General features: G+C 29.9%; 1 protein-coding gene across 1 annotated transcript in view; it reads left to right on the forward strand.

Moving 5' to 3' along the window:
• LOC129608087 (protein amalgam) overlaps positions 1-26,452 on the forward strand; it is a 132,205-nt gene that overhangs the window by 102,636 nt on the left and 3,117 nt on the right. Inside the window, exons 3-4 of the mRNA XM_055519410.1 lie at positions 6,661-6,871; positions 18,175-18,432. Of these exons, the coding sequence (XP_055375385.1) occupies positions 6,661-6,871; positions 18,175-18,432 (469 nt within the window). The remainder of the gene's footprint in view (positions 1-6,660; positions 6,872-18,174; positions 18,433-26,452) is intronic.

Genomic DNA, 26,452 nt, shown 5'->3' on the forward strand with positions numbered 1-26,452 from the left:
AATCTCACCTTTTTTACCGACCGCATTCCGTCAAATAAGGAAGGTTATATGATGATACCCAATTTCAGATATCGATTTTTCAGTTGGAACGCACTTCTCTGTGGTAGGAAAGCGTAAATAAACTATTTTTACAGAGAATCTGTAGGTCTGTTGGTGTACCGGTGTGTGTATCGGTGCGTCGGTCTGTGTCTGCATGCGTGTATCTTAACTTCGCCTTAACCGATTTCAATTAAATTCTATGTGTGAGTTTGCGTCACGGATTGATCAACTTTTTAGATATGCCTCGTCAACTGGACCTTTTTTCTAATTGAGGGAATTTTTTGAAAACTCTTCAGGGAACTCGAATGGCACGAATCGAAACCCTACCAAGACCCAAATTTACATTTTTCCACGTATGTTAGTTGAACTTAAAATTCATTTTTATAATCTAATGTAACACTTTCTTTAAACTAGATAATGTACATTGTGGTCGGTTATGTGCTGACCACATCCGATTTTTTTCATTGAGTTCTTTCAAAAATTTCAATAAAATGTTTGTTTTTTTTTTCTTTTTAAATTTCGGGCAAAAATAATTTTATCTTTATTATTTTCATAAATAAAAAAATATTCGATTTTTGTTTAGAATGAAAAATGTTGATGTGTGCTACAGAATTTGAATTAAATTCAATTATTATTGATAATGTCTTTATAGAATACAAAAAAAATTTGGAAAAATTTTACACAAAACATTATTTTCGTAATATTTTTCTCATTATCCTCCGGTGACATTCATAATGTGCTTTTGTTCCGAATCACTTTATATCAATGTAATATTTTTTACCCTCATGTAGTTATTTTTAATGAAGACTGAATACTTTTTAATAACAATGATTTTAAAATTAAATGAAATGAAAAAAATATTACCTACGTCATTTTTTATTTTCACAACACGTGCCCTTGCATTTCTTTTTTGAAGGTTATGATTTTAAGTGCTATTACATACCTATATGTACCTATTCTAATTTTTTTTAAGTCTAAATTTAATTTGGAATTCTTTTGTGTAAAGACCCAATGTTTTTTTAAGGTACGTATATTTAAGATGACATGCAAAATTTTTGTAAATATTTTAAAATGAATTAAAAGATTTATGGAAAATAGAAGAATAATTCAACAATAAATATTGAAAAAATTGCAGAATATACAACAGTGCGGATTGCAGAATATATACAGATTTTGCTCGGATTAAGTCTGAATCCCACCGCATCCCCTCCCCGAATACCCCTCTACGCAATGTCATAAAGAATGCTCACATATTCACCCTAATGGCCATTATAATGATGTCATCAGCACAGGTGAGGACGTCAATTCCATGGTTATGCAACTCGTTTTGGCAGTTACCCTCAACACAGACTTCACGTTAGAAGAGACAAGACGCCGTCCTTTTCATCAGCATGTTGGCCATCCAAAACAAAATTGTGTAGTCCATGTTCCTACTTACCAGAGTCGCTCTTTCGTAAAACATGGAATGTGTTATGGAAGAGGCAGTCGATATAATAAAAATGCGCGCACGTACTCCTACTTTTGTATGATCAAACATCCTTCTTAGAAAACTCTTCAATCGATACAAATAGATATCTGTTCTGTAGATCTACCTTCTTGCAACACATAGTCGCTACTAAGGGGTTTTTTTAGCAATACCGTCGGTATAATATTATGATTATCTACTAGTTTTTCGAGTATCAATCTCCTCCTCCCCATAAAGTACAGCAAGACATATTCCTCCTATTGCAGCAATTCTGGGAATATTCCATCTACTGTTGGCGTAGTATTTTCAATTAATTTCTCATTCAATTCTCATTCAAACGATAAGCTCGTAAATTAGTTTAATATCGTCAATTCATACAAAGATTAGAATATTGTGATTAATTAATATTTAATTGTTATATATCATAAATCCTAATGATAAGTTAATGACTTTCTTAATTCATAAACTGTCTAAATACAATTGAAGTTAGTATTTGTATGAAGTACAAACTGTATCGAGTACCACTTTGGCACTATCAAACTCTATTACTCAGATATGTAATCGTTTTCTCTTAATATAGGTTTGAAAGAAAGTTTTCCTCTATTATATACATATTTGTTTTGATGCTCTTTTCTTATGTTCTTCCTCTTTTTTATTTTTATTGCTTATATGTACATGTCAAAATTTGAAAAAATTTAAAGTTATTGAATGTTTTTATGTAGAAGAGAACGATGAAGTTTTTCTTCTGTTCTGCTCCTCCGTCATCGTCTTTTCACTCTTATCGATCTCACTTATTAGAATCGTTCGTTTTTGTTTTACAAATTTTTCTCGTTTATCCTTTATCTTTACGTTTTTGTCAACTTTTTCCACTTCGATCTTTTTCTCTCTTACATTGCCCTTTTTATTTCACCTCTTTTGTTTGCTTTGTTTCCCCTTTTGTTTTACATTTTTCTCTGGCAGAAGAATAAAAGAAGAATTTCTCTCTTTTAAGATTTAAGTAAATTGGATCATTTCAAAAGGTTTTTTATTTCCTTATTGAGCAATTTCTTTTTTTATAATATTTTAAAATTTTGTTTTTCATACAATTTTTCTTTTTGTATTTTTTTGTCATTTCTTTGATTTAGTTGAATATTTTATATTTCTTCCCCCGTTCTTGAATTGAAGGTAAAAAAATGCCCTTAAGAACTTCACATATCCTATTAAAATTTTAAAATAAAAAGAGAGACAAAATGTGTAACAGAAAGAAATTGTTAAGTATTATGCAAGTTTTAGCGGGAGGAGGGAGTCTCCTATCTTAAGAAATTAGATATAAATAAGAAAAATGCTAAAGAGAACGGTGTAAAGTATAAAATATATGCAAAAGACAGACACTCAAAATAAAGTTGAATGCTAAAAAATCAACATTTTAGAGAACTTTCTTGCTTTGTGGTTTCTGGCTGAAATTTTTATTGAAAAATTACAGTGCATAGTATGAAAAATTGCAAAATGAAGGAAAAACATAAAAAAATTAAAAATTTAAATTCAATTTCAAACATTTTAAAAAAAAAAATCTTTTGTTCCAAAACATCATAAATATTAGCTTGTGGGTTTGATATAGTTTAGTTTAGAGAGGGGAGGTAGCAGACCTAGAGCTGCCATCCAGTACTAAGTCAGCAGAAGGCCCATTAGCGTCCCTCCACAGTACACAACAACCCCCCAAATTCATTAAAGTCCATTGAAAAAGCCCAGCAGATCACTCAGAAACACCTCTGATGTCTCTGGTCACATCAGAGCGGGGCACTAGCACAGCACATGATGCACATCCTCCATCACCCCAACATTTTGGCATCCCCGGCAAGTATCCGATGAGGAAATGCCCAGTCTCTTAGCCATCTTTCCCAAAAAAAAGTGTCACCCGCCCGCCACACCAAAGTAAGTCTCCCCTTCTTCTGATTTTTCATCTATACTGTTTTTCAATTCGCCTAAGGGCGGAAGCACCGACCAGTCCATTACCGCAGTGTTCGGTTTGATATAATTAACCGCTGTGGCTTCCGTTGTCAAAATTATAAGTAACGTGAGTACATCGCATCTTGAAATTTATAATCAACAATATTGAAACAAGCTTACAACAGGGCTTCTAAAGCTGACCTATTTACAGATTATGTATAACAATTCTTATGCATCCATATATTTAAATATTTTGATTAATTATTCTTGCATTTTACGTATAGTTCGCAAAATATAGGTCAAGAGCCATGGTGTTGGCGTTCTCACTTTATTTTCAGTTAGATATTCGAATGGCAGTAGGTGTGCAATTATAATTTTCTATCTACTAAATAATTATTACATTAAATCAGTTTTCCCTCTTTTTTAAAAAATTTATTTTTTAAAAATTCATTTTTTTTAACCCCTTATATAGAAACGAAATATTTATTGTCTGAATTCAAACATTCCCCATCAAAAAACAAAACTATGATAATTCAATTGCTCTTATATGACGTATAACAGAAAAAACTGTTATAAAAAATTAAAGCAATATTCACCATAATAACATCTATTGCGTAGATATATGAGAGAGTAGGTATCTAGAATTAATTTTATAAATGGGAGATTGGAAGAATTTAAGTGTACTTCATTCAAAATAATGTGAGGTGATGAACTGATAAACTGAATTCTTCTAGATGATGATATTCTCGTATTACTATGGAAAATATTGTAAATTTGCAGTAAGCTTTGCATTTAAATTTAGTTGAATTAATATTTAAATTAAAATTACTACAGATACTTCTATTTACATAATAAGGGTTAAGTATGTCACAGCAAATCTATTTTAATACTCTTATACTGTAATATTAAAAATTTGTAGTTTAATTTTTATCCCTCAATAATATAGTTTTTACCCCGTTTCCCTAAATTCCATAAAAAATTATCTTCCCTTTGTAATTTGCTCCCGGATAATATTACAATTTTTTTTTCATGTAGACGATTAAAACGTAGATGTTAACCGAACAACTGACAATATACTGACACCGTTTCCTTAAAGTAGGTAGAAATCACTGACATCCTCTTTATGAAATATTAATAAAAGTTTCAATAAAATCATGAAATTTTTCTAATTAAATTTAATATTTTTCTCTTTTACCTCGAAATAAAAATCACTACTAAAATCCGATAAGAATTTTCTTTTAAATCTTTTTCATATCATATGCATTTCATAAAATTCCATGGCACAATATTGATGAAATTCAAATTAGCCTGCATATTTTATATGGATATGTGTTCCTTTAAATTATTGACTCAGAAACATCAAAAAAAAAATTTTTAATCATGATTCATTTCATTTCTTCTTATCCTTTTTAATAAATTTGTATCCTTTTTTTTCTATTTTGATCGTGAATTTATAATATTGCAGAGGACCTTTATCATTTATGCCTCATGATATCCTTAAAAAAAATTTTATTCTTTTTCTTTCTTAAGGTTTGAATTCAGTAGGAAAAAAAAACAATACCGTAACTTATTATGAAAATGTATGACTATAATTTTAAATTTGTATAAAAATAATGGTAAAATGTTTTCTCAACCAAGAAAAAAAAATAATAATAATAAAGGAAGAAGGGAACAAAATAAACAAAATAATAAAAGTTGAAAGCATAAAAGAATTCAAAAATTTTATTTGTTTTTTTAAACATACACAATATTCGTGTTTAATAAATTTATGGTGTATATCCTTTTTTCTTAGAAAGTTATTTTTTGAAAAGGATTTATTCAAAACTGACCAGAAGTTTTAATTTTATAATAGAAAATATTTTTATGGTAAATTTTTTTGGAGTTGTATGAGCTGTTCTTCCTTCTTTTCTTCTACTCTGTATTAAAATGATTTTATTTTTGTTTGTAAAAAATATTAATATTTTCGTCTTTAATGGGCACATATTTTATTTAATTAAAATCAAGAATTTTGATAACCATCCTGTGATTTACAAATTGTAAGAAAAATTTCTTTCGGGAATCATTTAAAATCGGTTGAATTTTAGGCTTTAATTTAAAATTTGCATAAAGAATTTCTTGTTATAAGTTAAATCTTATATGCCATAGCATAGTATAAGAACATATCAGAAAAGCAAACTCAATTCATAGTTTTTTTCTTTTTTAATGTGTTAAATATTTAAGGTGTTAAATATCATCGAAACACATAGATAAACGGGTTCCAATTTTTGCCAAACCTATAATAGTAGAGACTTGAACCCATCGTAAAACGCAACTGGGTGGTAATTACATCTTAAGATGAGTCAAACTGACTAACTATCAATATATCGTGTTTTCGCGTCTATATTTCTTCTCAACACTTAACTCACTCCAATATACAGCCCGAATCCAATATCGGCCAGATTTAGAACCAGTTCGAGTTCTCCGTACGCAAGCATAGTTAATATAATCTTCCTCCCCTCTAAATACTTCATTCGCGTCCAATTTCTCTGTTATTACCTTTTCTACGCAAATCTAGCCTGATTGCTATCCGAACATTCAATATATCGATCCAACCTGGGAAACCCCAAGAAATCAAACAATAAAATGCAATATACTAAAACTGAAATTTGGTCACTTTATTTTAAGCCTACATACCTTTCAATTTGGTGTACAAATGGTTTCTACAATAATAAATAAATACAAAACATACCTATTGTATTATGCATAATAATAATATCAGTGTACAAACATTCAAACTTATATTTTATAAATTTATAATATAAAAGTATTTATCATATTTTTTAATCTTGGCATTTTTTTTATTATATTTTTTTTTCTATTATTTTCATGTAAAAAATCCAATGTGTGCTGGCTGCTATATTATGTTTGACCCCATCTTTATTTTTTCTTCTAAATGGATTTATCAAAATATCCTTTTGCTCTATATAACATATACCTACTTACATAATAATATGCGTTTATATTCTTTCAACATCAAAATAAAAAATGGTTCATAATTCAACATTTTCATCACAAACAAATCACAATAACATCAACTCCTTAAATATCCAACATTTAATTTTCAATGAACAACCAAACAAACAAATAAACTTTTAACTAAAAAAAAATCGTCCTTTCAAAAAATCTCAACAAAAAATGAATATAAAAATAACCAACGATAAAACAAAAAATAAACAAAAAAAAAATAAAAGGTTTCATGGATTCGTAAAAGAGATCTTCATATATTAACGGTCGGTATTCTAACATATACAAATGACCAAAGATTTCAATCTTTACATACTGAAGGATCAGATGAATGGACATTAAAGATATCATCCCCACAGCCACGTGATTCTGGTACATATGAATGTCAAGTTTCAACCGAACCTAAAATAAGTCAAGGATTTCGGCTAAATGTTGTTGGTACGTATATGAGATGTTTGTCTATATATAATATGAAAATTGTTAAAAATATAAAATTGTAGTTCTTTATTTTCCTATGATATTATTTTTTATTTTTTTATGCTATAATATATACAGTGAAGTCACTTTGCGATGAGTAAAATATTGAATGTAAAAATGCGTCTAAAATCTAATTATTCCTTATAAGAATATTAAGAAGCAACTTGGATCTCGGGCAAAGCGGGAAAGAAAGACATGGCCAAAATTATTCAGATTTTTATTGAAAACAATCTTGAAGGCAATAATCCAAACTTGGTTTTCGGATTATTGTCTTAAATTGTTTGTGTTTGGGAACTGCTGGTAAGGAGGCCGCTGAGCGATGATCAGCATACAGAAAAAATAAAACGGACGGTCAAGGAAAAGCGCTCCGTTCAGCCTTACTATCACCCTGGAAAGAAAAATAGAACAAATAGAGGTGGTACGATGTGCGTTCTTGGAAATCGAGGAAGCTTTCGACAAGAGAACATTTCGTATGAAGCAAGGGCGAAAGAAGGTAGGCACGAAGATGCCACCACCTCTCTGTGGCAGCCCAACATGTAGGTTATAAGATTTGTAGAGACTGCTGTAGAGCACCCTAAAGGTGCGTGTAGCTAAAAGATTACCACAGGAGTGTGTTCTATCTCCGTAGATGTGCATTTTAATGGTGGATGCGCTCTTTGTTGAGCTGCTTCCTCAAGGAGTTGACGTCCAGGCTTATGCCGATGATATTGTCATAATTCCTAGGAGTAAGGTTGAAAGCACTCCTTGTCCAAAAAGAATTACGCGTAGCATAAATCTGGTGTGACGCTGTGCCTGTAACGATTGCAAAGACTTGCATACATGTGTATCATACAGGCTATAAGAACGTGTCCAACTGCGGCACTGCACGTGCTTTTGGGATTAACCCCTCTGCAACTTGTTGTTGAGGCTGAAAAAAAATTGAGTTGAAATGATCGCGGTAAGGGATCGCGATCGTCTCGTTGGAGAAATTCTGCTCCTGGCAATGCCTGGGGAATTTCAGGGAAAATTTCACCTCGTTGCAAGGCAACGCAAAGGATTGTGAACGCGAATTTTCAGAACTATGCCTTATATTTTCGCAGATTCCAATTGATATACTAAAAGGACTATCAGACTTTTAGAACTTTAAAACAGGAAAAGAAAAACAAAAATTAATTGACTTCAAATTGCAATTTAAAAACGAATTTTATGAAACTCAAATTCAAAGTTACGCCGCTGTATATAGGAAAGCATTATTAAAGTAATCTTTTATCGTTTTTCTATTTTATTTCATTTTTTTTCTTGTCCTGGTGATTTTTGTTTTACTTGTTTTTTTTTCATTATTTTGTTCTATAAAAAGAAACGGCCCATATTCATTTATTCTAAAGGATTAACAAAAAAAAAATGAACTATGTCAAAAATTTATTTTATTTTTTTCAATTCTTCTATTCTTTTCCTGCCGTATTCAGGATGAACGGATTCACTTTACAAAAAAATAAAAAGAATAAAAAAAATTAGAAATAAAAATTGTAAAAAAAAAAAAGTTCAAAAATATTTTAGATGAAAATTTCAGGGTATTAGTCTAACCCTAAGTTAAAACGAAGCCTAGGAACGAATAAATTCGTTGTTAAAGAGGATAAGAGTTTCAAAAAAAAAATAAAAAGCAAATATTGTATAAAGAAAAAAAAGCTTATTTGGAACGATTTAAAACTTTTCTAGGTTAGACAAAGTATTTTATGTTCCAATTTGTAACAAAAAAATATTTGTTTTTCGAATTCAAAACCCAAAAATTTTATATTTGAATTATAAATTATTTAGGTTTTAATACAATGTTAACTATTCATAAAATTGTGTTAGATATTTTATTGAAGGTGGAAAATACAGAAAAAAATTAATAGGTATGCTAGTTTTGAAACTTGTAAAATTTTGCGGGTATTTGATAGGATTTTGAATACAAAAATTTAGTGTCAAAATCAAAAAGTGCTGTGTAGGTTTTTTTTAATATTCGATTTTTACATAGCTTGAACACATTTGTGCGACTTTATTACTTAAGAGTAAGTAGGAAAATATTGAACCGTTTTTGAAAGCACGTTTTGGCATTTTTGTTGCGTATATTTAAAATTGCAGCCTTATTCAGTATCTAACACTTTTTCACAATATATTGCGTCCGAAGAAGGCGAATACTACATATACTGTTCCTAGTTTTCAAAATCAAAGCTTGAAAAATGCTAATGTTAGTTAGCATATTTAAAAATATGGTGATTCTGTTTTAATAGGGGATCGATTTAGTCTAAATTATAACTCCAATTGTATTCTATTAACGCAAAATTGAAGAACGTGAAGGTATAAATATGCACTTAATTTTAATCGACTTGCAAGACAAATATTCCAAAACGTGTTTCAAATTATTAAACCTTACCAGAGACCCTAAACCCCAATTTTTTTTCCATTTAAATTTAAACAGAAAGATCATCATTTCTTTTGTTATTAAAGTTGATGCGGCATATCTATTTTTTCTGAATGATTACCCCTATAATCAGAGCATTTCATAAAAAAAAAATTTTTTTTTTTCGTTCTTTATCCTTTTATCTCAGTTATTTTACGATCTCACTCCTTATTTTATAATTTTTTTTTGTTTTGTTGTAACAACTAATAGAAAATTCCGAGAAACAAATAAAAAAACGAAGGAAGGAAAAAAATGTTAGGATCAAAGTGAAAATTTTCTTTTTCATGTTGATTTAAAAAAAATACAAGAAAACAAGAAAAAAAAAGGAAAATTTAAATTAAAAAAAAAAAGGCATTTTTTTTTCGTATACCCGAATCTCTTCAATTTCAAACACATTTACATACATGTAAATGAAAGTCTTTACCTAGATTTTTTTTTTAATTTTTTTTTAAGTCCTGAAAATCATTTGTTTTAATTCAAGTTTTAAAATGAAGTTTTTTAAATTAAATAATTCAAAAGTAAGTAAAGATTTCCAATATATTGCATTTGTTCTAGAATATCAAAAAATTTAAGTATTTAGTTGTGTCACTGTAAAATTATTTTCTTAACATGCTTGTAATGCAATTCGAAAAATATGCAAAATATTTCCACCCATACGTATGTACTCAATTCATGACTATATCTATATGTACATTTGCTTTAGAGCTTCAGTGCTGCAGCATCTGATATAGAAAAACTTACTAATATTTTATATGTAAACTACTTTAAAAAGTTTTATGTAAAGAGAAATGAAAATTCTGCTCTAAAAATTCAATTCACCTTGTTCCAGAAGAAAAAGAAAAAAGTTCAAGAAAATTTTAATGATTTTTTATATATAAAACAAGGACAAAGGCTATAACTTTTCCAAAATGAATTTATCGTATTACTTAAACTAATATGGTTATTTGTGTGTAATGTTTAAGTTTCAACTTTTAATTTAATGCTATATCTAAAGTATTTTCATGAAATGTAAGAAATTTGCTAGAAAATTTTAAAAATATTGAGAAAGTTTTTATTTAAATTAAAATAGTCAAAATCTTAAAAAAATTATCATAAAGTAAATGAGTAAATTTATAGAGATTTGAAATAGAAGCAAAAAATCTCGTAATATTTCCACAATTCATGGGAGATTTGAGTGCTTCTATCTGCAAAAAGCTTAATACTTCAAATATTTCTTAAATTATGAGATCAATTTGCGTAAGTCCGAATGTTGCAATTAATAGAGACGTAAACGATCAAAGAATGTTTGTTCAAGAAGGTTACACTAAAGTCTATTTATCCATGTCACAAATTTTACATTGAGAGAGAGTAAATTTTAAGGCTTTGAATACCAGTTACGTTCAATATTTTAACAATAATTTTCCGTCTAATTGATTTATTACAATGAAACCCAATTTAAAGTACATTTACCCTATAGTTTTTTTTTACTAAAATCCTTCAGCAATCAATATTTTTAAAAAAAATTTGCATCAGTAATCCTCAGCAAAACAAATGGCTGTAATATTCTGATTTTCACGTTTAACCTTCAACCATTCGACATAATATATTTTTTAGTTAGTTTACTCTAAATTACAAAAAAAAAAATACTCTCAAACAAAGTTTTAAAGTGGAAGTAAAAATTTTAACAGAAAACTATTCTTGCAACTTGCAAGTGCAATATAGGGCTGAAAGGTTTTTTTTCTCTCTTTTAATTTTTAACTTTTTTTTTACTCTTTTTAATCTTGAACTATACTTAATGATTCTCAAAAGCAGGAAATCCGTTTTCTCTTGTTTTCTCTCTCCTTCTCCCCCTCTCGCTCTAAATTCAAACGGATTTATTGAAAATGCTCAATCATTATTGCCACTATTAAACACGAAAACTGGTGTGAATTATTCAAATGAAAAAGAAAATAAAGTTCCGGCTTTTTTTTTTAGTTTTAAACACTTTCCCCCTTGGTTTTTTAGTTTTTCTGTAGATTTATTGAATTTACAGTAATGTACGAAAGTTCTGTATTAAAAATAAATTAAATTTTTATATAGTTTATTAGATAGTAAATTGTCTTTCAGCGTTCTGCAAAATATTCAAGTCCATATCACAATTTTTAGTAAAAAAATACAACTTAATAACAACATTTATCATATGAGTTCGAAGAACTGAAAGAACCTGTAAAAAATGAAGATTCATTTCAATCAAAATTTCATTCTACATTTAAAATGACCAATTCACTATACATTATTTCATAATGAACTTGAGTTATATTACCAAATCAAACTCGACTGAACCAAGGTGTTTTCAAGACGTGCCATGATTTATAGGTTAGGTTAGGTTAGGTTGCACGGCCCCCCAAAGGGTGCACCTAGGCCATCCAGGCCCGTTGCGATATCGCCGGATCCTCCCCCTCTCCCTCATTAGAACCAGCCCGAGTTCCTCAGAAACTGGCCAAGATTCTTAGCATTTTTACATTCGCTAGGTCCGTAGCCCGCCCAAAAAAGTGGACTCCAAGAAACCTCCACTTGGAGTTCGCCAATCCCGGACACGAACACAGCAGGCGGAAAGGGAGCCAATTGCTCGGAGTAACGCCCCCACCTACCCTTCAGGCAGTAGATGCAAGAGAATCTCAAGAGCCTGCGTAGGAACACACATCATTGTCATCCTCTGAACCTTGTTGATTAATCTCAGGTTACAGGAAGCGCCTTCCATCACACCAGAAATCCGTACATCAGTACCGGTCTCACCAGCGCGGTGTACAATGCTTGGTTTCAGGCGCCACCTCTTCCCGATGGACCCTTGCACGAATAAAGCGCAATAGTTGCTTTTTTTACTCTCTTCATGATGTTACGCCTCTAGTTCAGCTTTGAATCCAGAACCAGTCCCAGAAATCCAGCTTCCCTGCTAAAGGATAGGCGGATATCGCCAAGTTTCGGAGGAGTTACGCTCGGAATCTTATATCTCCCACTGAAAATGACTAGCTTCGTCTTTTGCGGGTTAATAGATAGTGCACAGCCGATCGCCCAGTTCGAAACGAGGCTAAGAGCGCTCTGTATCAGCCCATTTAGTGCGTCGAGGTGTTTTCCAAATACGGTCACTGTCACGTCATCTGAGTAGGCGACCACCTTATACCCCTCCTTCTCCAGGAGGACCAGTAACCGATTGATTATCAGGTTCCAGAAAAAAGGAACAAGCACACCCCCCGCGGGATGCCCATTTCAACAGAGCGTCCTGACAGCATATTTACAGAACAGGCCTGACAGCATATTTACTATCAAGATAGTGAGGGAGCCATGAATTGAGAGCTCCGACAGAGTTTGAATGATCGATCGCGACTCGACATTGTTGAAAGCGTGTTCAATATCTAGGAAGGCAGCCAGTACACACTGGCAGTTAAGGGGCCCTTCAATGTAGTGTATCGAGGAGTGTAGTGCCGTTTCCGTTAAAATACCCTTCCGATACGCATGTTGTGCCGGAGACACCCGCCTCAAGTTAAGGTTGCTTCTTATGTATGCGTCTATCAATTTTTCCAATATATTTAGTGGAAGCGATGTTAGACTAATTGGTTTAAAATCCTTTAGGCAGCTGTGAGAGTTCCTCCCAGTTTTAGGAATGAAGACGACCCTGGCAACATTCCACGATTTTGGAATGTGAGCTAGGTCTTTACAGTATTCGTAGACAATTTTCAGCCAGGGCAGGATGACCTCCGCCGTATGTTGTAGTTCCGCAGGTACTTTATCGTCCGCGCCCGGCGATTTGAAAGGCTGAAAGCTGCTAGCCCCAAGGACTCCGAAATGTGGCTGGCCTAGGAGCCGCCAGCTGCAGCAGATAACTCGGCACGACTGGGTCACTTGTCAGGATCTTCCTTAGTCCAGATGCCTCGGCAACCCCGCCAATCCTTCCAGAAAACTCCCTCCAAAAGGATCGCTTCGTCTCAGTCCTTTTGCGGTTTCTGAAGATCAAAGGAGCATTCCAGTTGGTTACCATATCGAAATCTATATAACGAAGGTTTGAAAAGGAATGATCTTCTGACACTTCCTAATTCCTGGCCAAAGCAGCAAGAATATTTGAGGCCAGAGTTATGTCTGTAACCTCTTGGCGATTTTTAGTAATAAAAGTTGGCTCTGAGCCTCTATTATATAATGTGAGGTTAGTACTCAAAATAAATTCTAAAAGTGACTCACCTCTCATGTTAGTGTCCGAGCTTCCCTAGATTACATGATGCGCATTGGCATCGCTCCCAATAATAAAGCCGGTTCGGAGAGACTGAGCCTTCTCCACCATGTCCTTGAAATTCTCGGGCGGTAGCTCCCCTTGGAAGTCGAAGGTCAGGTATACTGACGCCCGCCAAGAGATACTGCCACCAGCTTCAAGACTGACTACAGTCAAGTCTTCATTGCTGTAAAGCGGTAATAGAAAAGGATTTAAGTTACTTTTAATAAGTATGCATCATCTTACCTTCGAACTGCCGTCGCTATAAAACAGCTTGTATCCTGGCGTCCTCAGCCTGCAGATTTTTCTCCCTGGCATTCAGAGCTCCTGGACCAGGACTATATCTCCTCTACCTCTTTGTAAGCGGAGAAGGAGCGCATCCGAAGCTGCTTTGGAAAAGTGGAGGTTGATCTGAATTGCACGGAACATTACTGCTTTCGTTAACCTCCACCAGCGGCTTATCTGCATCCTCATCCAGATCCAAGTCCAAGAAAGCCCCCTCCAGATGAGATGAATTACGTCATCGTCTTTCAACCCCGCTTCATCCAGCATTTCTGCTTCTGATGAGAGCGGGACTGACCAGACAACTTCTCCGGAGCCCTGTTGGTGACGTCGACGACCGATGGCACACCTTCAGGATGTTCCCGTCGGTTACTCTACTTCTGGCCCCCCTCCACCTTCGTGTCTGGTTTATACACTTTATGGGTTACGGAGGGGAACACATAATTAAGGACAAATCCGTGCCTCTCCAGAGGTACCAGAGATTCCCTATTTATTATTATGAGGGCCTGCCGGTAGTCGCCTTTTTTCTCTTCCAACTTTGCCAGCCGCCAGTTGGCTGTTGGGATTACCTGCCAAATCTGATCATCTCCAGGATGGTATCGGTATTCGACGGCTCAGCTAAAATCCAAGCGGTCTGCTTGGGATTTGGTCTTTCGCAACGACCGCCAGTCGGGCCAAATCTCCACTACTCTTCCTATCGCTTTTTAATACCAGGAATTATACTAGGATTTATAACTCTATAGTAATTATCTATTGAAAATTCAAGAATTATCACTTTCAACGATAAAAAAATCAGGAACTCTAATTCGAAAATCCTAACATTTTCCATACTACACGAAAAATTAAACTGGAAATTGTTGAGAATAGAATATTTAAACTGAAATTCAATATCAGTACTGTATTTCTATATTTTCGGTTAAACTAATACTAGTAGCTATATATACCTATAATTTTATTAATATTGAATTTTATATATGTTGTACAATATGTAAATTTTAATGCACAACATCAAAATTCAAGCGAATAAAAAATCGACGAATAATATAAAAGAGGTGAAAATTCAGGTCGAGGACTTCTTTTTAACTGTTTATTTTGTTGATACACAAAAAAACGAAAAAGAAAAACTGTTTTGCAATTTCCGTATACACCATAATATAGAAAGCTGATTGTATATATGTTTGTATACTTGTATGTGCACATAGCTGTATATACAAAATATACATACATAAATCGTGATAATATCGAAAAAAAAAATAAATTCTCTTATAAAAACCCAAATCATAGTTGAATAATAAAATCAAAAATTGAATGATTGTAGAGGAAATGGACTTGTAAAATGTCATTGAAATCGTATGAGTGATAATGCACTATTATTTCCGCTTATTTTTTTCCTCATTTTTTATATTCTTTATTTCTTGTATTGATTTAATGATAAATGCTATGTGAACGAATAGTTTGCAAAACTGAAAAAAAAAATAATTTAAATTTATTGAATCTCATCGACCTTGCAGTTTTTTAATTCCAACAAAATTGCCCCGAAAAAATAAGTAAATTTGAAAAACATATTTAATTTGGCTTTAAATAATTTTCCGCTTTTTCCATACGTACTCGTACAACATACATATGTGTGTGAAATTGCAGATCATTAAAATTATTTTAAGATTTTGACATTGCTATTCGGAAATTGAGAGAGAAAACAACAAAATTTTCCATAGATACTAAAAAATTTTCAATATTGCATTGGAAAATCAATTTTCAAATTAAGTTTTTGTAATTGGAAAAAAATATTTCTTAAATTGTCTATCATAAAATTTTTTAATATTCACGTTTTTTAATGAAGAACAAAATACAAACAATTCCATAAATGTCATTTAAAAATAATAGAAACTAGTTGAATGAAATGTATGTAGTCCGCAACAGAGCAACATATAACAATTTAACAAATACAATTTTACAACTTTCACCAATAAATTAAAGGCTAGGAAAACTACTAATTAATCTTGATACTCCCTACATTCTTAATATACATATTACTGTAGAGTATCGTAGAGAGTAGTGGAAATTTTTAAAAAAAATTTTTATCAGCTTTTGATTCGGATAATGAAAGTAAAAAATTGCAATTTGTGCATATTATTTGGGAAATTTGAAAATTAAGAATGTTTGTCATTTCAATATCACACAATTTACAACAGAAAATGGACGGGCTTCAAAATAATTTTATTTACCCCCATATGATCTATGAAAAACATCCTTATTGCAAGTTTTAAATATGAATAAATCTGCTTCAATTTTTTTAAAATTTTAAAGTTTAGAATTTGAAGCGGCATCGAAATATAGAAATTCTTTAATTCTATTATCACGCAAGGTAAGTCACCTTTCGATTTTAAGATTTATATGGCAGGCTAGGGTCTCAATCCAACAGGGTCCATTGAACATACCAAGCTGAATAAAATTTTTGAGACACGACCCAGATGACTCCTTCAAGTGGCTATACAATGCATAAAAAGTTAATGTACCTTGCATTAATGCGTATTGCATAATAATGCAAATATATTTGTTACATATTTATATTTAAATATTTTTTCAGAGTTGTGTCACTTTCATTTCAATTCAAAATCATTTTCCCGCCCACGTTAAATATTATTTCGCTGTACCCATTTAATAAGAATATGTATACAATAAATTTTTTCTCTTGAGACCAACATATGTTGAAACTGATTTAAATTTCTTGATAAAATTAGTTTTTTGCAGTGCTTTCTTCATACAACCCCTAAAAGTAGGCAAATTTCAAAATAATATGAAAATTATTGCAAAATTTATTTCAAAATTAATATGGTATCAGCTAAGTATAAACAAGTCCAAAATCAATCATAACTTTTAAAATTCTTTCTTAAGGGTACGGATTGTGTTAGGCTTATTTTAATTCCATTCACTTTTAATATACTCAATAATAATTTTTGTTAACACGAAATTTAATTGTTTTTTTTTTTGTAATGATTAAACTATTGTCACTCTCCAACTTTTCTCACAGAATGAGTGTACATAGTATTCATACATATGTAATTTCAAAACACAAATTTTACGAATAAATTTTTAATAAAACTAAGGATCTATGATAAAAATTTCCTTTCATTTATTTTATTTTACATATAGTTGCACTTACTATTCTAATACTTTGTAGAGTATTTAAAATCGGAATCTTATATGAAATAATAATAATTTAAAGAAGCAACAAAGAATTTTAAGAGAACAAAGTAGTAGAAGAAGAAAAAGACAAAGTATAGAATATAAAGAAAATAATCAGCTATATAAGGATTATTTAAATAACATTGTATTATTTCTTCCAATTTAAAGATTAAAATTCTCTTTTTCTCTATTTTTAGTATTTATCACAGCTCTTTACAAGTATCTAGTTAGAGAATAGGTAAAAGGATTAAATAGGATTTCATTTATTTATTTTTTTTTTGTTTTTGTTATATAATATAAGAGAAAAAAGAATATAGAAAATACCCCTATTTTTTTCTATTTATTTTATTCTATTTAACTTTGTTTTTTTATTTGTAAAGTGTAAACATTTATTTTTTCTATTATCCTTACATATTCCAATCTCCTTTCTTTTTTTTCCCCCATTTTTTTTTAGTCCTTTAAATTTATTTACCACAATAATTTTTCTAGCAATTTTTTTTTTGTGTTCCTTTTGTTGTGAAGTTTGCCTTCCATTTTCATTAAATTGAAATAAAAATAAATTGTAAACTATTAATTTAACTATTAAATTATTTTAGAAAAAATAAAATATAACAAAATTAAACAAAAATAAAAATAAATAAAAAATAACTGTTATTTCTTATATATTTTTTTTTTCTCTTTCTATTTTCATGCTCGTAAATTTGTTTTTCATCAACTTCGTTTTGTGTTCTCTGCAACTTTGGTGCAATTGTGCTGTTGTTGTATTTTTTTTTTTTTGGTTCAAATTGTCTTCTCATTTTTGTAAATAATTTTTTTTTCTTGTTCTTTTTTGTGCAAATACCAAAATTATTGGGTTTGGTTCTGATGCGCTTAAAAATGTGGTAAACAAAACTTTTCACATCATTGTTATAATAAAACGTTTTAAATTATTTATTACATTACGTATATCCTGTGGAATAACAATAACAACAATAAATGAAACGAAAATTAAAAATAAATAAAAAAAAATTTTTATCACAATCATATGCACTTTGTTTGTATATGTTTGTATGTACTTTTCAATATAATTTACAAAAAAAAAAAAAAAAATTCAATAAAAATTCAAAAAAAAAAAAAAAAATAATACGAAAATTTTTTTTTTTTGTTGAAAAATAGTTTCAAAAGCAAAAATTCTTGGTAATTCAGAACTTTTTATTAAAAGTGGCAGCGATATAAATTTAACATGCCAAGCAATGCAATCACCAATTCCACCATCATTTATATATTGGTATAAAGGTAAACGTGTAATGAATTATTCTCAAAGGGGTGGTATCAATGTCATTACAGAACGTTCAACTAGAACAAGTAAATTATTAATTGCAAAAGCAACCGTTTCTGATTCAGGAAATTATACATGTTCTCCAAGTAGTTCAGGTATGTATCCTTATAAAAATATATATAAAATATAAAAATAAATGGTCGTAAGTATTCCTAACATACAACAAAGTCTAGCACATAATATTACATATGAGACGCTCAGATCATTAGTGGCCTATTCAACATTTTTGCAAAAATGAGTTATTATGTTCAATAGAGTTGAAATAGCTTTAAGAATTGTCCTATATTTCCAAAATGCTCAGTTTACTCCTCTTTTCACTCTATTTTGATATAAGTTAGTTTATACCCTTTAAAAATTTTCTTAAAAATTAAATATTGAAATAATAGCAATTTCCTCAAAATGTCATTTTTACAGATATAGGACACTAATGTGCTGAGCGCCTCATATGTAGTTAATTTTAGATTTTTATTTATTATACACAACTTATTTTTGTCTACAAACTCATATTAACTTATGTATATATATTTAAGTATTTCTTTGAATAAATACAATATATTTGTGTGTGTACACAAATTAAAAAAAAATAAATTCAATTTCGATTAGTATCGCCATTTTATATATAATATATTATGTAATATACTGAAGGAGAAAAAGTTTGAGTGGGTTGTTTGAAAGTGTGGGAATCGTTTTATACAAAAATTACAGGTTTGTTTTCGTTTATTGTACATATATATAAGCAAAATTTATAAGATATAATGTGCTTTAAATATTTTGAAATATGAACGTGTGATACATACATGCTTTCAGAATATTTCTATATCGGTCGAATAAATCGAATGAGGTTTTATTAGATTGAATTTTTTTTTTCAATATAAAGAGGTAAATAAAAGCGATTTGCCATTTTAATATAGGATAAGCATAAATATAATGAAGATAAAGGAATTTTGTACAAGGTTACTTAATATAAACAAATCATTAATTCGAATTCCACATAAACCTAATAGAACTCACTGCGTTAACCATCAATATTATTTTGCTAAGAAGCCAATTACAAAGCGAATTATTGAACGACATTTGTAGAGAGATATCAACGCCGACTTTCTCTTTTCTAGTTTATCCATAAATTTATAAGCATATTTTTTCACATATTTTAGTAATTCACCTTGGGAGAAAACCAACCTTGATGATTTTCATTTAAGTTGTATTTCTTGTATTGAAAAATGAGATAAATCGCACTAAAAGAATATTGTAGAAACGCTCTACACTGAAACTGAGTAAGTGAGTGAGAAAACCTCTTTGACTATAACGAACAAAACCAATTTCGATCCCTTAAAATTCCCCCTTATCTTTGATGCTTAATGAAATGTCAGGTAAATAATTTTATTGAAATATTTATTATTTTTTGTAATTTAACCCATATAGTTATGTAGTTTCAGTGACCTTCAACCATAGGTACAACAAAAAATACGAAAATGCTCTTTATTTTCTCTCTCACTTTTTATTTATTTTTCACTCACAGAAATTTTCGTTATTAAAAAAAAAATGACAAAAAAGTCGTCTGTACATACCTAATTGATACTAGTTGTATATTAAAAAAAAAAAAATAATGAAAATAAAAACAAAATACATACGGGGTGACGTTTAATTGACAGTTCTAGGTTAATAATGTACACACCATATATGGCAGAACAAGAAAAAAATGGCAGAATAAGAATAATTTTCTAAAAGAAAAAAAAATATTGATTGCATGTAATTTGGATTATTTGATTGAGTCGAAAAAAAAAGGGTAAGAGAGGATTTTTATTTGATTTCCGAACTAAATTAAATTTATTATACCTATACCAACTTAAATTTTGTGTTTGTGTCTAGTTATAACATATTTATGCATACATATACAAACATGTATAATAATTAAATGTCAATAAAATGTCAATTTATTTTGTTTAATAAATCTTGAGAATCTTGAAATTTTATTTTTTATTTTATAATTGCAATCAATATTTTTATTTTTTTCTCTTTTTTTTTGCTTTGTTCCTAACAATTTGAAATGTTCATCTAATTAATAGGGTCTTGAGAGGTTAAATATTATTTTGTTAAATTTATTTATTAACTTGTTGTCAAAATGATCATGTTACATTAGCATGTAACTGTAATTATATTGAATGCACTATGTACGAGTGCTTATGTGTACATGTTTAAGTAGATTTGTCATAGGAAATTTCTAGAATTTTAAATTTCTGAAAATTTGTAATTGAAATTCAAAATAATTACACACAATGCGCCTTATATAACAAATTAAGCGGCAACAACGAATTCAAATTAATTTTTAACATTCATTATAGTAAAAATATGATTAAGAGGAACCGAAAAAGAATTTAACAATTCCTTAAATTTAAAATATGAGATTTTATATATATAAGGTGTTTCATACGGTTGTGCATTGATTACCGTGTAGACTACCATGTAGATTTTCATGTATAAGGAAAAAATGTTTTATCTCCCATAACCGGTTTAAGAGCTAAGGGCTCAAAAGGGCAAATTTTTTTTTCTGACTTTACGAAAAATAGACTAATTTTAACTGCGTGAAATATGATGGCACTTTTATTCGCTGGAAAACTAATACAATAGGTTATTCAACAAGTATACAACAAGCATACGAACTTTGTAACACTTTTACTTCAGATGCCACAACGGTTTAAAAAATTAATTTTCATACCGGTACGAACATATCTTCGAAGGGTATACTAAATTTGCCTTTACTGACCACCGTCGAATTCTGAGTTGATTTAGGTTTGTCTGTCCGTTTGTCCGTCCGTCCGCCCGTTCGTCCCAACGACTCATAGTCAGCCATAACATATTTATTCACTCATAGGATAGGAAATTCGTACGGGTATCACAGAGTTGACATGGTCAATTATATTTCTTCACGTTTGAACTATTTTGTTTGCTTGTTTAAATAACGGTATTTTTCAGAGTGTTCGGATTGCCCATTTTAGAAGCTTTTTAGTTACAGAGAAATAGCTTTTTGATTGCCTCAGCATCATCTTCATAAAAAAATTATTCACATAGCCAAACCTCTAGCCTACTGTCAATAAAGTTAGAAAAACAAATTCCGCTTTTAGAGACTCTAACTCATAAGTTAGTTCCGAAAAAAAACATACTGCGGAACAATTTTTTAGCTTGCGAAGTACATGTTAATGCGCCACTGTATAAAACACTCTTTATATATATGATACTGATTAGACTAAGAGTAGAACAGAAAAAGTCTAGATATTTTACAGTCCTTTTCCATTAGAAGACCATGTTTACATATTTAAAATAACTAATTTAAATTTCTTGGAAATTTTAGTCTTATATTTCCAAATTATTGTCAAAAAATTGTTATTTAACATATTATTATTTATTTATCCTAGAGCAGTTCTTGGCAGCATTCATCCTTGAATTTTTTCTAAAATTTCTTCATTTTAATGAGTTCTTTTTTTCATTTATAACAAAACGAAAATTAAACAAAACACTTCATTTTTATGTAGGCAAGCTAAAATTGCTATTTTTTTTTAAAAATGCATGCCTACATGAAAAAAAAATGCTGCCTACATAAAAAAAAAAACAAAATGATTTCGAAACGCTCTAGTAAATTAATTTGAAATTGTAGCAATCTGAACAATTGTAGATACTTGCAAAATAAAATTCCAAAATTTAATTGAATTTTGATTAGAAAAAAAGAAAAATTCTATCCGTTGAAATTCTCAAAGTCAAAATGTACAATTGATGAGCTCTAAAGTCATTTTGACATTGTGTATTGTCCATTGACCGTGAAGAGAGTTGATAAGGACAACGTTTCATATTTGAAAATTATTTAAAAAATAATTTTTTTCTGAACCATCTCGTGGTGCACAGTACACAAGTTTTTTTTTTGTTGCAATTTATTAAATTATGATATGAAAAATTTATTATTATTACGTCCTGTTGGCATCAATAATAAAGATACATTGAATAATGATTTTTTTCCATTTCCACTAAGATGGTTTGTGCAAGTTGACGTGTTTCACAATAAAAAATTCTTTGTTTTTATTGTACCCACAACCCAATTCAACATTTTTATTTTCCTTGGTCAATATTAGTTTTAAACGTCTCGATATTGAGTAATACTCCTCAAACTCCCGTTACAGATTTTTAGATTACTCCAAGTCGGTTTTTCTAATCCCTCCTCTTTTATTCACTTTTGCGGCGCTCAAAAAGGGAACGGAAAATGATTCATTTATTTTGTAAAAGTGTCTATATTCAAAACTTACCTGCTTACAAAAACACGAAAATATTCACAACTAAAAGGGTTGTAGTTGAAGTGTTATAGTAACTGATTACATTGAGTTTGTACACGATAAACCACTAGATTAACATGTTGGTTTGCCAATTATTGCTGTAGCGATTCTCTGACACTTACATATCCTTATTACATAATACATAATTTCACATTCATATCCCTCTTACATAATTTCACATTCAATTCTGTTTCTTTTCTGCTGGCTTCAAAATTTCTGAATATAATAATGTAATGTTCTTTTCATACCAGTACTTCCAAATCAATCCAGATTAAGATCGCGATTACCGAGAGCTCTAACTTTTAAAACACTAAAATTATTAAAATTTTGTTAATGAATGGCTGTTAACAATAAATTCATACTGCTTTTTCCAGTCTCAAGTATTTTTATATTAAAAAAATTTGTGTTCATGAGTGGCTTTAATCTCATTACAATTAAATTATCAGAGACATAGTTATTACTGTTATACAGAGAAATATTACTGTAAGTCCAAATCGTAGATTAAATTTTCAGTTGAAAAAGAGTTTTCTTGTCATTTATAACAAATTATTTTTTGGAATTTTTTTCACATTTTGTTTTAGATTTTTAATTAAAATTACATATAAAAAATGGCGTCCTTGATGTTAACATTCTTAAAAATAAATAATAATTTTTCATGAAAAATTTTTTCATTTCTTTGTCTTCTTTCTTCATATTGTGTTTTATATTAAGATTTTCTTCCGTATAGCGTAGTACGCTTTAATCAGTGTGTTTAGGTGGAACAAAATTAATGAATTGCATAGAGAAATTTTTTATTTTTTTTTTTTTGATAAATTGAGTATCCTGTCAAAAACGAAAATGAGTTTTTTTGTTTTTGATAAGTCGTACAACTCTTTATGACAGCCATTTTGTGTATTGCAATGATTAATAAAATTATTGTATGCTAGTGCATCTCAAATGCAGGTTTCTATATGATTAACATTATTTATAAATACAATTTTCACTGTAAAGGGCAATAAATTTCTCAAAGGTTAATAGAAGCATTTAAATGTTGAAATTTTTTATAAATTTTATGAATTTTATGTCAGTTATTTAGTTTATTAGAAAGGGGGGACGGTAGCTCGAAAACTGCCACTCAGTACTAAACCAGTAAAACGCTCATCGGCATCCCTCCTACACACTCCCGTCTCCCTAAATCCATTGAAGTCTATTGAAAAAGTTCAACAGATCACCAACAAGCGTCCCTGAGAGCTCCTCGAATCCACCGAACCAATATCCTACCAAAAAGCGTTCCCTTCACTACATCATAGCAGGATTTTATATCAGTTTTCAATTTTAAGTGAAGATGTCGTTCTCAATATAGCTAATTTTTAGAGTGTTTAAATTCTGTTCATTTCCAAAATACATTCAATTATATTGCAATTCATGAATTTTTTAGCTGCTGCAATAAATTAACAATTTCAAAGTCTTCAATTAACCGCGTTTTGAAAATATCCTATGTTATTTATTTAAAGTCCTAAAACATATGCACCGCATCTACAATATTTACGCAACATATGCTAAAAAATTCAACAAATAAATGCACAAAAATATTTGTTCAATTTAATAAAATTATTAATTGCAACCCGTAAGCGGTTACCATATGTATGCATATTCAAAATACTTTTAAATTTTAGAACACTCACATGAAAGTGAAATTTTGTGACCTATGTTATTTTGCCAACTGTTTTTGTATAATACTTTTAAAAGTAATTAATTTTCTGTTCGTATACACAGACAAAAAAATCATTTTTCTAAATTTTCCTTAGAGTTATGGATTTTCATTAAATTTTATGCAACGAACACGTACGTGTGTTTTAAATATGTTTAACAAATAATATAGTTAAATATTTATTCAGTATGAAAAATTTTGTTTTCATGTATTTAAATTATCCTGTTTTAATTAAATTCTTTTGCATATTATTTCAAAATAACACAAAAAAAAACGAAAAAAATTCCAAGGATGCTAAAATGGGAAAAAAAAAGAGGAAAAACCTTAATAATTTTAACATACTGCGAGATGTTAAGTTGATGGTAAAATCATGTTTATTTAGAAAATGAAAATGGAAAAAATAAAACAAATAACAGAAGAAAAATCGGAAGAAAATGAATGTTAATTATGCAAAAATTAAATTGGATTTCAAATTTTGTTAATTGGTTATACTATAGACTTTTGTATATAGTTAATTAAATATATAAACGAATATATTATATTAATGTTGCGATTAAATCAAATATTAAATAAAATGAAATGGAAGCCATTTATTTCTCTCCGAATTCATTTGAATTATAACATTCAAATATTGCTAAAATATTAAAAGCCCAGCAAATTTAATTTGTAACCAAATTGACATTTTAATAACTGATAATTTAATAACAAGATTATTGCAAAAGAAGTGTCGTAGTTGTCGCTGAAAGTATACGATTCTTAAGATTCAGATCACTTCTTAACTTACTTATTCATGTATAAAGGCCGAATAAAGTCTCAGAAGTTATCTATCTTCCACGATGAGAAACTTGAGAAATTAGCGCAAACTGCAGCTTCATTTCCCAAATATCCCATTAGTTTCATTAAAATCTTAAGTACGAGTTCAACTAAAGTTAAATATAAAAACTCATAGTATTTAAAAGCGATCATTAAATATGTAATGACATTTTTTATTTAATTAAAGCTTAAAAAAGAACCATGAATTTTAAAGGAATTTTCCATTCAATAAACAAAACTCTGTGGAACAGAAAAATCTTATGATATGAAAAAAAAAATGTACAGGAAACAATCTTGTTCCAGACAAAAATTAAGTAAAAAGAAAAAAATTAAAAATCCTTTTACTTCCTTTAAAAGGATATCATAAATTATTCGGTTATATTCAATAATTCATTCCATTGTATTGCCTTATAATGTTTCGAAATAAAATTTTACATAAAATTATTTTGGTTCCCCAAGTTATCTACCATTTACTTTCCAGCACAAGATATTTATGTTGAGATACTTAAGCGTTTTTTGTTTTAAAATATTCATAAAAGAATGTTAAAATGCATACGAACTTTTGCGAACTTTGAGGTGGAGATTACCAGTGATTCACCTTGAGACTATTGCGGAGGTGGTATATATGGAATATGTTTTTTGTGCCTGTCTGTCTCTGGTATGATTTTTATCTTGGGAGCCTTCTTTTACGAGACCCTGGAGAATCTAATGGGGAAGATTTGACACGGGTCTTGAGCTTCCTTAAGGAGGTTCATTGGTCTCGATATTTGCTTAGGGAATTTTACTTCTCTCTGCGAGAGTTTGTTGACATGAGGGGTTGTCAAATGTTTAACTTGACGACTACCAGTGCATATACCAATGAACTAGTGTATATACCAAGCGTGCCGAGACGGGGCTCTCTTTGTTGGGTTGGCTAAGACTAGCTCTCCATCCAATATCATCGATCTTCTTACTGTTGTTCATATGTCATTGAAATTTGATATTTTTACGTAATGCTGTTCAAATAATCCAGGAGACCAAAATGCACCCTGCTTCACTTTCTAGAAAAGATTTATTTTAATATTTGAAATCCTTAAATTCCTGAATTTTTGGTATACAGTATTCGAGCAATACTTCGCCAGAAAAAAAAAATGAGCAAAAAAAATATATGCAAAATATGAGAGCCCAATACCTTCAATTGAATTGCTCCCTACATTAACTATGGACTGACATATCGCAATATTTTGCGTTGAACAAGAATATATATATATACATGATTATATCACAGACTACTCCTTTGGGTATTTACAAACC

The sequence above is a fragment of the Condylostylus longicornis genome, unplaced genomic scaffold (assembly GCF_029603195.1).
Source record: "Condylostylus longicornis isolate FDR11 unplaced genomic scaffold, ASM2960319v2 ptg000030l, whole genome shotgun sequence".
Lineage (NCBI taxonomy): Eukaryota > Metazoa > Arthropoda > Insecta > Diptera > Dolichopodidae > Condylostylus > Condylostylus longicornis.